A 12,696-nucleotide genomic window follows, 5' to 3' on the forward strand; every position below is an offset into this window, starting at 1 on the left:
CACCATGACGGCCATTGTAGGCCAATCTTCTAGAGACAATTGTAGTAACAATAGCAGACTGACAAACCATCACGATTCCACAAATTAAAAGTGGATAATCATTAATACACACAAACACAAAAAATAATAAAAGAAGAAAATACCCATTGAACCATCCAACTGTAGTCAAAGACACCAACATCAGTTTAGCACGTTACACACACAGAAGATCTTGGCCAAATGCATCAACGCTGGCCACCAACTAAAGTTTTTCCTTTTCTATCGAGTTTGGTGATTCTGTGTAGGGCTTTACTATGTCTTTGTGTTGTAACGAGATTCATCTTCAAAATTGGTGATTTAGTTACTGACCGTTGTTAATGCGTTTGTGGGCCCTTTAATGGAATCAACAAACTCAACAAAAAGAAACAAAAAAATGTAGTCTATTTATTTTGTTTAATAATAAAATATAAATAAATCGTCAGTGATCTTAAAAACATATAACAAAATTCAAAGAAACATGTCAGAACATACATAGAAGATTCCCAAAAAATACATCAATGATAATCAGTAACGAAGAAATGCTCGAAAACTCAGATTATATGAGCATTGCATACATATAATACAGAATTAATCTGTAAACATATTTTTAAGATCACTACTTATCATAAGAGCACAATACACTATCATATCCAACACATGCAAACACCCATAAAAAAAACCACACAGTGGAAGAAAGTTCTCTTATATTACAAAGAATGAAATCAAGAAAATAGGGACAAAAATGAGGAAAAAACAAATCATTTGGTTTACCGAAAATCGACAAAGCCACAAACATACCAACCTTCAAAATAACTTCACCACATATATATTAAATAGACTATAGTCGCTCCATTGTAAAACAATTAATAAAAATGAAAGAATAATGTTATACCAACATCCACTGATATCAACATGTGGATAATCAGTTACTTTTTCAACTCATAAAATATTAAATACGATAATTATTTTAATGACGTGATCTTATTTTTGAATTCGACGTGCCAAAAAAAAAAAGAAAAAATATTTTCACTCAATAAAATTGTTGTCGTTACGGACAAGCATCACTACAAATATTTAAACACGAAAAAATTATATATCAAACAGATATACATTTATAAGACGTCATTTCATAAGTGCATCACCCAAAAAAAAGAAAAAAAATAAAAGTATTGAATCAAAACATTTCTGTAGCAACCGACATCATTATTTATAGATTATAATAATTAATTAAACAAAATGATAGTTATTTTGTTAGAACCATAATGCGAGGTAACTTGATTTTCACTTTCCATTGTAAATTCCTAAGTCCAAAACAAAGGATAAATGAAATATAAGCTGTAGCTACTTCATATGTTCCTCAAGAACGAATATCCAATTATTAGTTTTACCGAAAAGATAAAATTAGAAAGGAGAAAGGGAAAGAAAAGAACGCCCTCGATTTTACCAACGGTAAGGTTCAGTTGTCAAGTGGATTAACCAGACGAAAAACGAAAAGAAGAAAAAAGTTGGGATTGCTGAGTTGCCCCTACTCCTCAACTCCCTCTAACAATTAGCTCTGAGGAAACCCTTTAGCGACTGGCACTTCGTGCTCGTTTTTGTGATTTTCTGTAAGGAGAAAGAAGGGAAGCTCCGGCCATTTGTGGGGCCGGTGATAAAGCCAACAGAAAACCCAATTCAAGAGTTTGAATGTGGTTCGTCGATCTCTTTTCCTCCTTTCTTTTTTTTTTTTTTGGCTCCTGTTTTGGTGTGTGCAGTGTTTCAACTGTTCGCTATGGGTTTTGGACTTTTCAGTATTTGATTTTGAGGGGTTTAATGGTTAGTGTATACGCAATTTTACAGATGAAAAAGGGTTTTTCATGGAATTTACTGTTGCTTGTGTTCCGACTTCCTGTTTCGTCCTACGGGTTCTTATTGTTTCTGTTTTCCCAAGTGGGTTTCTTCGGGAAGTGCTTATATAATCTTCAAGAGTGTTCATTGGTCTATGTTTGCTGTGTGAGTTTTTTATATTTGACTACCATCTTTTTGGCGTAACGTCAGGGAGTTTTGGAGAAGGCATAAGAGAAAAGTGTATGTTACACTTGGAGTTTTTGGCAGTGGGTATCTACTGTACAAGCTCTATGACGCAAGGAGGCGGAGGCTCAGTGATCTCAAGAAACAACTCGCAGATGAGAGGCAAAATGAGGAACTTATTAAAGCCCAGTTAAGATTAGCGCACCATCATAACCTGCTTTATTATTGCGACTATTGCTACTCAATTCTCATGCTTTATCGTCTATTTCTTGGCTGACTATAGAATTCAAGCACATTTTGAGAGTGTACAGAGGATAGCTGATTCAACAACACTTCCTCATGTAATGCATTTCTTAGAAAGTCGATTAGCAGAGAACTTGGACCTTACGCACTTGACGGAGAGATTAGTTCAAGGAAAGGGCCAACCAAATACTCTGACTATGGCCGAGAAACTTGAATTATGGGACAGACTCAAAATTCTGAGTATGGATCAAATAACTTCCTTTATCTATAATGCATAATTGTGTTCTGCAACTGTTGTGGAGCACATAATTATTCTTTCTCTTGATTTGCTGTGTTGTTTCCAGGTTTTACAAAAATGGTATCGTCTCTTTGGGCAATGAATATGCTGAGCCTCTATATCAGGGTTCAAGTTAATATATTGGGGAGGCATCTATATATTGACACAGCACGAGGTCTTGGAAGTTCTCACCTGCTTGTAAGATTTAAGCTGTCTTTAGTTAAATTCTCTAAAAGTAATAAAGTATATAGTAGTGATGTTGTATTAATCAATCTACCGACACTCTGATGGTATTTATCATAAAACTGCACATTTGTCTTTGGAAGTGGCCGTACCTTGAGTAGACTAGCCAATACGTGGTTGAGGTTTCTCAGTCAGATGTGTCTTAGAATATAGTTATTAACACAATGTGCTGAACATAAACAAATAATAGTCCTGGAAGTCCATATTTAGGATGTCTATATGGAGTATAACTCATCTGGTTTCTAGAGGAGATGTGCAATGCTTAATATGCCAATGATGGAGTTCTGTGAGCGATTTCAATATATCATGACTGTCGAATAACTAGGGTTTCAAGAGAGAGGGAGAAGACAAGAAAAAGAACCGGAAAGGTTCTACATAATGCAGCCCCTCATATTATTTTTTGTGCATATATATATATATATGTATGTGTGTCTTTGTGTACGTGCGGTTGTGTTACTTTCTGAATGCATAATCCCATCAATTCTATTAACACTGCCCTCAAGTTAGAGTAACTCTCAACCTGCCTAATGACTTGGTGAAGCTACTCTGTTGTTTTCATGTATGAAGTTCAAATGACATTCAGCAATATCTTGTCCCTGACAAATGACAATCTATGTCCATATTGTTCAGTTCTGTCATAAAAAATTTATGACAAGATTAGATGCAATATGAAAGCAAATGCTTGTAAGAAACATAATTAGATATAGGATGGAGAGCACAATGCAACCAGAAGATTTCTATTGGTGTATCTGTCATCCAGATTTTAAAGCAACCAAGATACTGGCTGAGGAGATGAACTCACAGGTATACTTGTGACATGCTAGTGTCTTGTATAAACTTGAGACTTTATTGATCAAGGTAAGCAAGAGGGGAATTACATAGGACAAAGAAGTCGAAGTAAGGTCTGAGAAGGGTAAGAAAGAGTTAAAGCACGAAAAAGAAGCAGTATGTTTGGTTTCATGTTTTTGGCATTTTCCGAGACAAGATAAAATACACCCAATGTTTGTTTTTGTGTTTTTTACACATTATCTATGTGTGTTTTTGTTTTTCAACTTTCTATATATAATATATATTTATATATATAATATAAAAGAGACATGATTTGACAATGAACAGTGTTTTCTGTCTCCAAAAAATACAACATTAAACATACAATATTTATATATAAATATATATATAAAAGAGATATGATTTGACAATGAACAGTGATTTTTGTATCCCAAATCCCATTATCAAATCTGTACCACTTATTTTTAAAATATTTTAAATTACCTCAAAACACAAATCCAAACATACCATCTATCTCCAACACACACTTATTTATCTCTATTTTTCTCTCTTTATCTCCAAAACACTAAAACAAAGCACTCAAAACACAAATCCAAACACTATGAAGGCTTCTAAGGAAGTTTTCTAATTGCATAAGTGACCATAGAAACCCTACAGAGAAGTTTTAGAAGAGATTGTATGGGTTAGTGCAGCTTAGGAAAGAGCTTCACTGGGATAAAAGATAGTAAAGGAATTTCAGCACCAGGAACTAGCATATGATTTTTTAGATAGCAATCAGCAAATAGCCGAAATATTAGCTCAAAAGATTTCATCGGTATTCATGTGGGTTAATATGTTCATATGGTGTCTGCAAGATGTATATGTTTTCTAATTGCAACACCCTTAGTTATGGGGTATGGGAATGAGAAGATTGATGAATCGTGCCATTTGTTGTTCATAAAAGTAGAGAAAGACTTTGAAAAGTGATCTTGAGAATTGTTCCTGCAAAGAACCCTTGCAACAAAATTATTCTGACTTTTTTAACTTCAGGATAAAAGGCTTATAGTGGCCAACTCATAACCACTTTTTTAGGTCAAGCCAAGTAACTCTTGAATAAGTCATCGACTGAGGTAACAAAATAAGGGGAATGCAATTCTGATGTAACACGACTAGAAACCCCAATATTTAAATGACTATCATAGAAGAATCTTATGCCTGTTTATTAACTTGGACAAAAGGCCAATACTGATGCTTTCCCAACTGGCACAACTCACTATCTAAACTAGACAAACTAACAAAACTAGGAGTGAGCTTCTTCAGGTTCTCATGTGGTGTGTAACTAGGACAATTATGAATCTGAAGAGCTGAGGTGACACTTTTACAATGAATCTGAAGAGCTGAGATTACACTTTGACATGTAATTGAGGTGAAGGGCCACTGAAACAAGGACCAGCTTATTCATGTCCTCTTCCGGTCATCTTCTTTGTTGTGAAACCATGTATATCAACAGAAAATGTTACTAAACAATTGAGAGATTGAATCAATTTACTGACATATAGTAGATAAAATGAAATTGAGGAAGATACAATACAAAAGACTACGATAGAAAGGGCCAGGACATTACCCATTGGTCTAGGCCCCAATAATAATGGAAGATCCATATGCTAGAGTTGACACTAGGTGGTGAGGATAGTATTGAAGTTTATATAAAATACCAGAGTGACACTAGGTAACATGTGATCAGTTACATAGCTCCATCAAACTAGACGATGCTGAAGCTTTACCTTGATGGCTAATGATGCTATAGAAGAGATGCTTCTTTTGGTTGCTTGATATTGGAGGATGCTAGCATATCATTATCCGGAGCAAGTACATAAGTTTTTGAATTAGCTGCACTGGCAAACATTGTGAAGGCTGTCCAACAACACCCTAACAACACTCGGCAGTATGACCATCTCTACCACAATGTCCACGCTTTCTTGTCCTCTGTTGCAGCCACTGTCTCTATTGCTCGACCACAACCTCCAAGTCCACCATACCATCTTCCTGCACTATCAGTTTCATCATTTGAATTCAAGTGACTGACAAGTACTGATTTAGAGCTACCAACATGATTGGCATTACATAAGGAACTTGGTATGGTGGAAGCATGCAGAAAATGGCTAGATAAAATTTGGATAGCAGCCTTGTTTCCTTTTTCTTTTGCATTGCTTTGTACCTTCCTAGGGACTGGCATCAATGTTCAACTCCTCGTAGAACTTTTTAGAAGCAGTAACATTTGTTTCTTCTTGTAGTAACTTGTAGACTCCAAAGCTAGTCATAAATGCGTGAAAGATTATTATTCCCAGAATACACTGCGCTATAATATTCCCAGCATTGTTGCAAATATGAGTTGGTTATTGCTTCTCATATAGCATAGATTGCGTTTTCTTCCAACTTCAACCTTAGGGTTAGGACTTCTCTGGATCTATTCAATATTTTGTACTTTTAAGGCTTGAAATTGGACCGTATGTTTGTAGAAACTAAGTTGGTGTTGAATTAAGGATGCATCAGTGAGAGAGATGCTGAAAAGTTTGTGTTGATATTATTTTATCCTCAAGCCTGATTTTAACTTTTATCTGAAGAATGTTTCATCTCTGTGATTCAGGATGAAGCTGAACTAATCGACAAAAATGATGAGCAGCAGTTCTTGGCCTGTGCTGATTACCTTTCTAATTATGGCTTGCTTGCCTTAATAAATAATACAGAAGCAGCAACAATGGAAGTCCTCAAGGGGTATGCATTTTAGATAAGTTAATGTCTAGGAGAGCATATACATGGGATTTTTTGTTTGTCCTATAAGTTTAGGCTATTGCTGTATCTGTGTGTCTATGCTTTTATTATTGTTGCAACCAAGTTCTCATGCTTTTCTTTGCTGAATTACGACATGCCAATGGAGGATAGCTGGGTAAGGGGCTGGACCTGCTAGACCAGCATAACTTTCTTTGTAGTCTAACCATAGTTGTAAAAGGCGCACCATGGTGCATGGCACAAATGGTGTAAGCTCAGCACCATTTTATGGCACAGGCTTTGCCTGGCTCAGCCATGGTGTGCGCCTCAGCGCCTTTTCCTGGTTCACCCGGGCGCGCATGGCATGCCTTGGCCTTCAAATTTACTTTTTAAATAAAAAGAACAAAAGCCCGTGATTTTTATTTGTCTTAAAAGAAAAGACAAAACTGAAGAAGAAAATAACTAATCTGCACCAGCTCCTCTTCCCTGCAGCAATGTTCTTCTCCTTCCTTTCTTTTCTCTTTCTGTATCCTATTGCTTTCACTTTCTTTAGTCTCTTCTTTTATAGTCCTTCTTTCCTCTTTTTTCTTTTCTTTTTCTGTCAAAGATTACTGTTCACCTAGTATTTATCTTTTCTCTCTCTCTGAATTTTTCCATTTTTGTGAAATTGTTGACGACCTGATTGTGGTTTAATTTGTTGTAATTATTTCATATTACGACTCACTATTTTTAGTGTAATATGCAAACAATTTGCTACATAAATAAATCGTGGAGTTTCTCTCTTTAATTGTCTCATAAATTGCCGATTTCCTTGCTAAATTTCTGTTATAAATTTTTCCATACTATAAAATTAGAAATCTATTTCTAAGCATATTGATTTTTCTAAGAATACTAATATTATAAATATAGTTATTTTGGCAAATTGTGCTGTGCTTTGGAAAGGCGCTCGGAGAGTTATACGCCATGGCTCTAGGACAACTTTGCATCATGATGTGCCGTGCGCCTTAACAGCTGTGGGTGTAACTATGTACATTTATTACGTCCAAATTCAAGCTTCTGTATTTGAAAATAGGCCTCCTAAATTCTGGTGCATGAGTGGGTTAAATAGTCAAAGTCTTGTAATTAGATTTCAGTTTTTCTATTCCCTTCTCATCCAAGAAGTTTGTGTTTTTATTTTGTAGCTTTCTTTTTTGGTAAATTACTCCTCCAGCTCTATAGTTTGGTCTAATTATGATTACAACCTCGTTCAGAAATCAGAAAAAAAAAACCTTATGTTTGAGATAATTATATACCCCCTAGATGATTGCATCAAAATGACAGAAATACCATTACAGTTCCCGTGCCCCTACCGTTAACTATATGGTGGGATATATGTAATACTTTAATATTATAAAAGATGTTAATATAAATATCAAAACTATGCAATTTTTGCCTTTTTCTTTCATATATTAAATTACACAATTTTATTGTTGTTGTTTTCTCTTTGTATTTCTTTTATCTGTCCACTTTCTCTGTATTCCTTCTACCTCTGCCACTGCCACCATCCGCACACTAACATCCCTAGCACCTAACCTCCCTGTCCCATCATTGTGCTTCCCCAATCCTACTTGCTCTTTCTATTCACCAATCCCTAACCCCCCCTCCTGCCCCGCCATCTCTAATGTAGCCCCCTTTAGTCGTATACACATGTATGTGTACACCTTATATAATCATAGCTTTTCATTTAATTTTAGTGTACTTTTCTAATAAAATTTGCATACTTGGATTAGTACAAGGTTTTAAAATCATGATTGTGATTTCTTCCCTTATTTGCAGTGCACATATCTTTCAAAACATTAGACAACTTTCAATTTTTTTATCCCCTATTAATTTAAAGAATTGCAATTATTCCCTTAGGTCATTCAAAGAAGCTTCCAATTAAGCAAAAAGGGCATGCCTGTCCATGAGAAATGGTAAAAAATTGGTCAGAGTTCATCTCCTGCCTGCGAAAGGGTATTGTTGGAAGTTCATCGACTTTTTTGATGGAACCTTAACAGAGGGAGGGTTCAAATGTTGGGCGGGCACAAATGTCAGGGAGGTACCAGAAATTTCTCAAACAATAAGATTGTAGTTGTAATTAGGCCAAACTATAGGAGTATAGGTGTAATTCATCCATTTTTTGGGGACTCCACATCTTTATGAAAATGTTGGATTTTGACTGGTTATCTTTTACTCTTACCAAAGGTAGGTTTCTGTCATTGTCCTTGTGATCATAGCTGTTGTTTTTTGTAAAAACTGTTTAATTACCATGACAGAAGGGTTCAAGTGCAACTGTGTAACACTTCGGATGCTTGGTCCTACAATAAACCAAGCAGCACTAGTTCATCATCCTGTATTATGTGAGTAATCATTTTGTTGAAAGAATAAGAGAGCCAAAAGAACACCACTCCGAAATGGTCATCGGGAAATAGTTGGTTTTGCAGTGTTCACCAGTTTAATTAGAGCTTGTGCAGCTTGTGAACCATAGATCATTTGAAGTTCCTTAAGGCTATATTTGGATGGAAATATTTAGATTTGAGTGATGGATTTAGGAAAAGGATTTCAAATAATTGTATGTCAAAAGAATTTAAATTTCATTAGTATTCCACAAAACATAGTTCAAAATGAGAGTTGAAGGATTTGAAGTTTTTTCTAATATGAAAAGTATGTGAACAAATCCAAAGGATTTGTTATTAGGGATTCAAAATCCCTACTTTCAAATCCATACAATCTAAGTTCCCAACTTCAGATAGCAGCATCTGTAATTTTAAGTTTTTCTTCTTTATTCCCCCCCCCCCCCCACACACTTCATCAAAACCATTTATTTGGATATTTTGTATCTTTGTCTTGTTTCATCCAAAAGAATTTGAAAGAAGTCTCCAAATTTGTTAACCTGGTCCCTGGATGCCTTTTCTCCAGAACTGTGCTGATCAGATTGAACACATACTGGTCCAGAGGTACCTACACTGTTTCTCTTTTATACTGCAGGACGACCAGTCTTGGTGTCCCTTAAAAGCTTCTTCTAAAGCCTTGACTTCCCAAAAAGTTGCTGACAGTGTGATGTCTGTCATATAATCCTCCCAAGTCTTTGCTGTTGCTGTATTGTTCAGCTTTGTCTTTTTCATGCAAAACTTAAGTTTTGTTAGCACCTACGTACCCCTAAATATGGTGAGGTTTATTGTTTTAATATCCAAGTACCTTATATCTGCTCCTCATTCTGAAATCCACCTGAAAGTCCTGTTCCATGAATATGCTCATGCTGCCTTCATCTCACTTTCTCTAGTTTAGGAAAGAGAATTGAGTTTTTGAGATGAAATAATAGTTTGGGATGTCTACCATATTTGCAAGGATCTTCAAAACCTCTCTTCTTGTGTCTATGGTAGTTCTTAATTCTTGCCCACACCATCTTTCTGTTTCAGCCCTTATACTTTTCTGTCCTTGGTTGTGGTGCGCATCAATTTCCAGATAACTTTGTTGCTTGACATTATCAACCTTCAATCAACTTGGTTGTTTGATCGCATCAATCTTCAATCTAGCGGTGGAGTCTGCAAAAGATATAACTGGTTTGACTTTGTACAAAGTTATGGTTGGATTTATCAGGGCTACCACAACTTATACCACTGATGTTGGTGATTTCAGAGTGGGCATGTGGAGGAACTGAAAAAGTGATTATTCAGATTGTTTTGTGTAAATTAGGGTGATCGAAACGAGCTGGTCTTGGCTTCCTCTTGCATACTTTGGTGGAGCTAGTTACGAATTACTTGTTTGTACTGCCTGCTTTTTAATTTTTCACTCTCATATATATGTTGTTTGCTAATTCTTTGAACCATCTCTTGAATTCTCAGTTCTTTGGTTATACCCTTAAGACATTTGATTGTGTTTTGACGCAATGTTATGTGGACTATTCCAGTAAGGTCAAGTTCCTTCATTACAACCTTGACCCTACTCTGGAAAAGGTAGCATGCCAAGTCTTCATTTTGGGCATGCCTAAATGCACTTACAAAATTCGACACTTGGACGCATACCTATTCTGGGTCCAGTATTATAGGGGTTGCAGCCCAGGGGTTTCGCTTCATATAACCTTGGGGCAAGATCAAGAATTAAATTCTTGAATTGCTATCTTAGAGATGAAGTTTATGAACCTGAATTTGTGCGCTGTGTTCAAGAATTTTTGTTTCTTGAATCTTAATTCTTGTGTGAAGTAGCAAAAGTTTTGCTTTTGTTAAACTGCCATGTGTGCATTTTAATGTCAAACTCTGTTTTCACCTATTAGCCTGTTATGTACAGAAAGCAACTGAAGGATTTCTTCAATGTAGCAGTACTTCATGATACAATTATTAACATTTTGGAGAATCTAATGATCATGGGGAGCCCTCATCACTGGGTAGGTTATTTGATGCCCGAAGACGCAGGAGTTTACAAATTTGTTGCAGCCTCCAGCAGCAGTGGCTCAGATCTTTCAAATGCTACAAAATTTGAATTACTTATGGGGGAAACGCGTGCCGTGCTCTCAAGGTACAATTGCTGGCAACCAGTTCAACAATTATGACACCATACTGTACTGCGCTACTCTCAAGAGTATCTCTTTGTTTTACATCTGATTTTACAAATGCAATTAATTCAACATCAGAAAAGATACCATGTTATAGAGCACCATCTTCTCCAAGTGGCAAGTCAGGACATGCTGCTTTACATACTTGAAGCGTGCATCCTAATTGTTGAATTTTTAAAAAAAGATTGAAGGATGTTTGTTCGCTTTTTTGGTTCAGTCCTTGTAAACCTAGATAATTACATAATTTTGAGTGAGATATCGAGCTTAAGTTAAATGCACGTCGTCTATTGAATCAGTTCCAAAATGAATATGTTATCAACCATCCGTGTTTCCTCCTCTTGCATATTGTAATATGCTTGCATGTTCTGCATCTCTTAACTGTGCTGTATTGTTAAATTTATAATGATATGATTGCTTTTGCTGTCTTTGATCAGTGCTGAATTTTCCAATATTGTCGACATATCACTGAGGAGGCTGGTGAATGGAGTGTTGGAAGATCTGAGTATCCATTGTGGAGAAAACAATTTAGCAACTGGGATGCCACTTGCAAGGCTTTTACCAAGAATAGCGCATATGGGTCAGCTGCTGCTTACAGAATCCAATAGAAATAGGTATATCCAAATTATCCGAGGCATGCCAGAGGTTGAACTGTTCTTCACCCTTTTGTACTCGAGCATGCCTGCCTCATAGTGTGGAATTATTGTTGTAGTTTCATGAACTTGACAAATGTAAACGAGTTTATCATGATCTGGAGAGGCTCAGAGAATAAAGGAGACCAAGAGCTTTACATCCTTGTAATTTTATCGTCCAAACGCTATTCATTGTGTTTTTTATTTGACTCAGATCAATTTCTTGGGGGGCTTTTGTAAATCCAAAAGCATATAAAAGTTTTAGTTGAAACAATTGCCAGAAGGCAGCTCTTACATGATCTCTGTGGAATTGCTGGACATTGTTGTTTTGATCATTGTCATTGTTATCAGTCGTCTCAAACGTCAACAGAAACTACGGTGTTTTTTCAGATGTTCCGTTGTCTCTGTATGTGAGAATACACAAAATTTGTGCTATTTTATTATCGTTACAATTGTCCCCTTCCATCTGATTCTTTTTATTTACTCGTCGGAGGTGATGGTTTTAGAAAGCAGTACTACTGCGGTAGAGTGAATACATAATAAGCAAATTAAAGGAGGCAAAGAATAGCATCTCAATGTATTCAAGGGAAGTGATCATAAGCTGAATCTTCTTCTCCAATCTATCCATAACACAACTGCTGGAAGACAAAATTTTTACCAGTAAAAGTACCAAGAGAAAAGGCATTTTATGCTATGCTGGAGACCGCCTTCTCTGATTGTTTGTTAAATTTTGAGGTAGTTTTTTTACAGAAAAATTTGCAATAAATTATATCTTTTAGACTTGTCTAATAAAAACATATGAAAAATACAACAATTATTCGGCCCTTCCGACTAAATTCGTTCCTAAACACATATAATCAACTGACAATTTTAATATCATTATCTCTCTTTTTTCACTAATAGTCCTAATTCTTTTGTAATGATTTTCAGTTGAAAGGAACAAAATATATATTTTCATAATTTGCAATGCGATTTAATTTATTTTCTGGTTACACGAAGATATAAAACCAAGTTATATTTTTCATCTTTCAAATGTGGTTGCGCCCTCGTTTGGTTTCATTTTCTTGAAAATATATTGATCTGTAAAAAATAATCAATATATTGTTACAATATTAAGTATGCAATACAACAATATTTTTAAACCAGCCAACAACTTCAAAACAAACAAA

The 12,696-nt window shown here is 35.6% G+C and overlaps 1 protein-coding gene across 1 annotated transcript; it reads left to right on the plus strand.

The window, feature by feature from the left end:
* Positions 1-1,456: 1,456 nt before the first annotated feature.
* On the plus strand, positions 1,457-11,821 carry PEX3-1 (peroxin 3-1). Its single transcript, XM_011086177.3, has 7 exons — positions 1,457-1,709; positions 2,056-2,217; positions 2,312-2,511; positions 2,616-2,746; positions 6,207-6,334; positions 10,634-10,861; positions 11,333-11,821. Exons 1-7 carry the CDS (start codon positions 1,705-1,707, stop codon positions 11,586-11,588), a joined length of 1,110 nt encoding a protein of 369 aa, XP_011084479.1. The 5' UTR covers positions 1,457-1,704; the 3' UTR covers positions 11,589-11,821.
* The last annotated feature ends 875 nt before the right edge of the window (positions 11,822-12,696 follow it).

Source organism: Sesamum indicum, linkage group LG1 (assembly GCF_026168435.1).
Source record: "Sesamum indicum cultivar Baizhima isolate 11 linkage group LG1, ASM2616843v1, whole genome shotgun sequence".
Lineage (NCBI taxonomy): Eukaryota > Viridiplantae > Streptophyta > Magnoliopsida > Lamiales > Pedaliaceae > Sesamum > Sesamum indicum.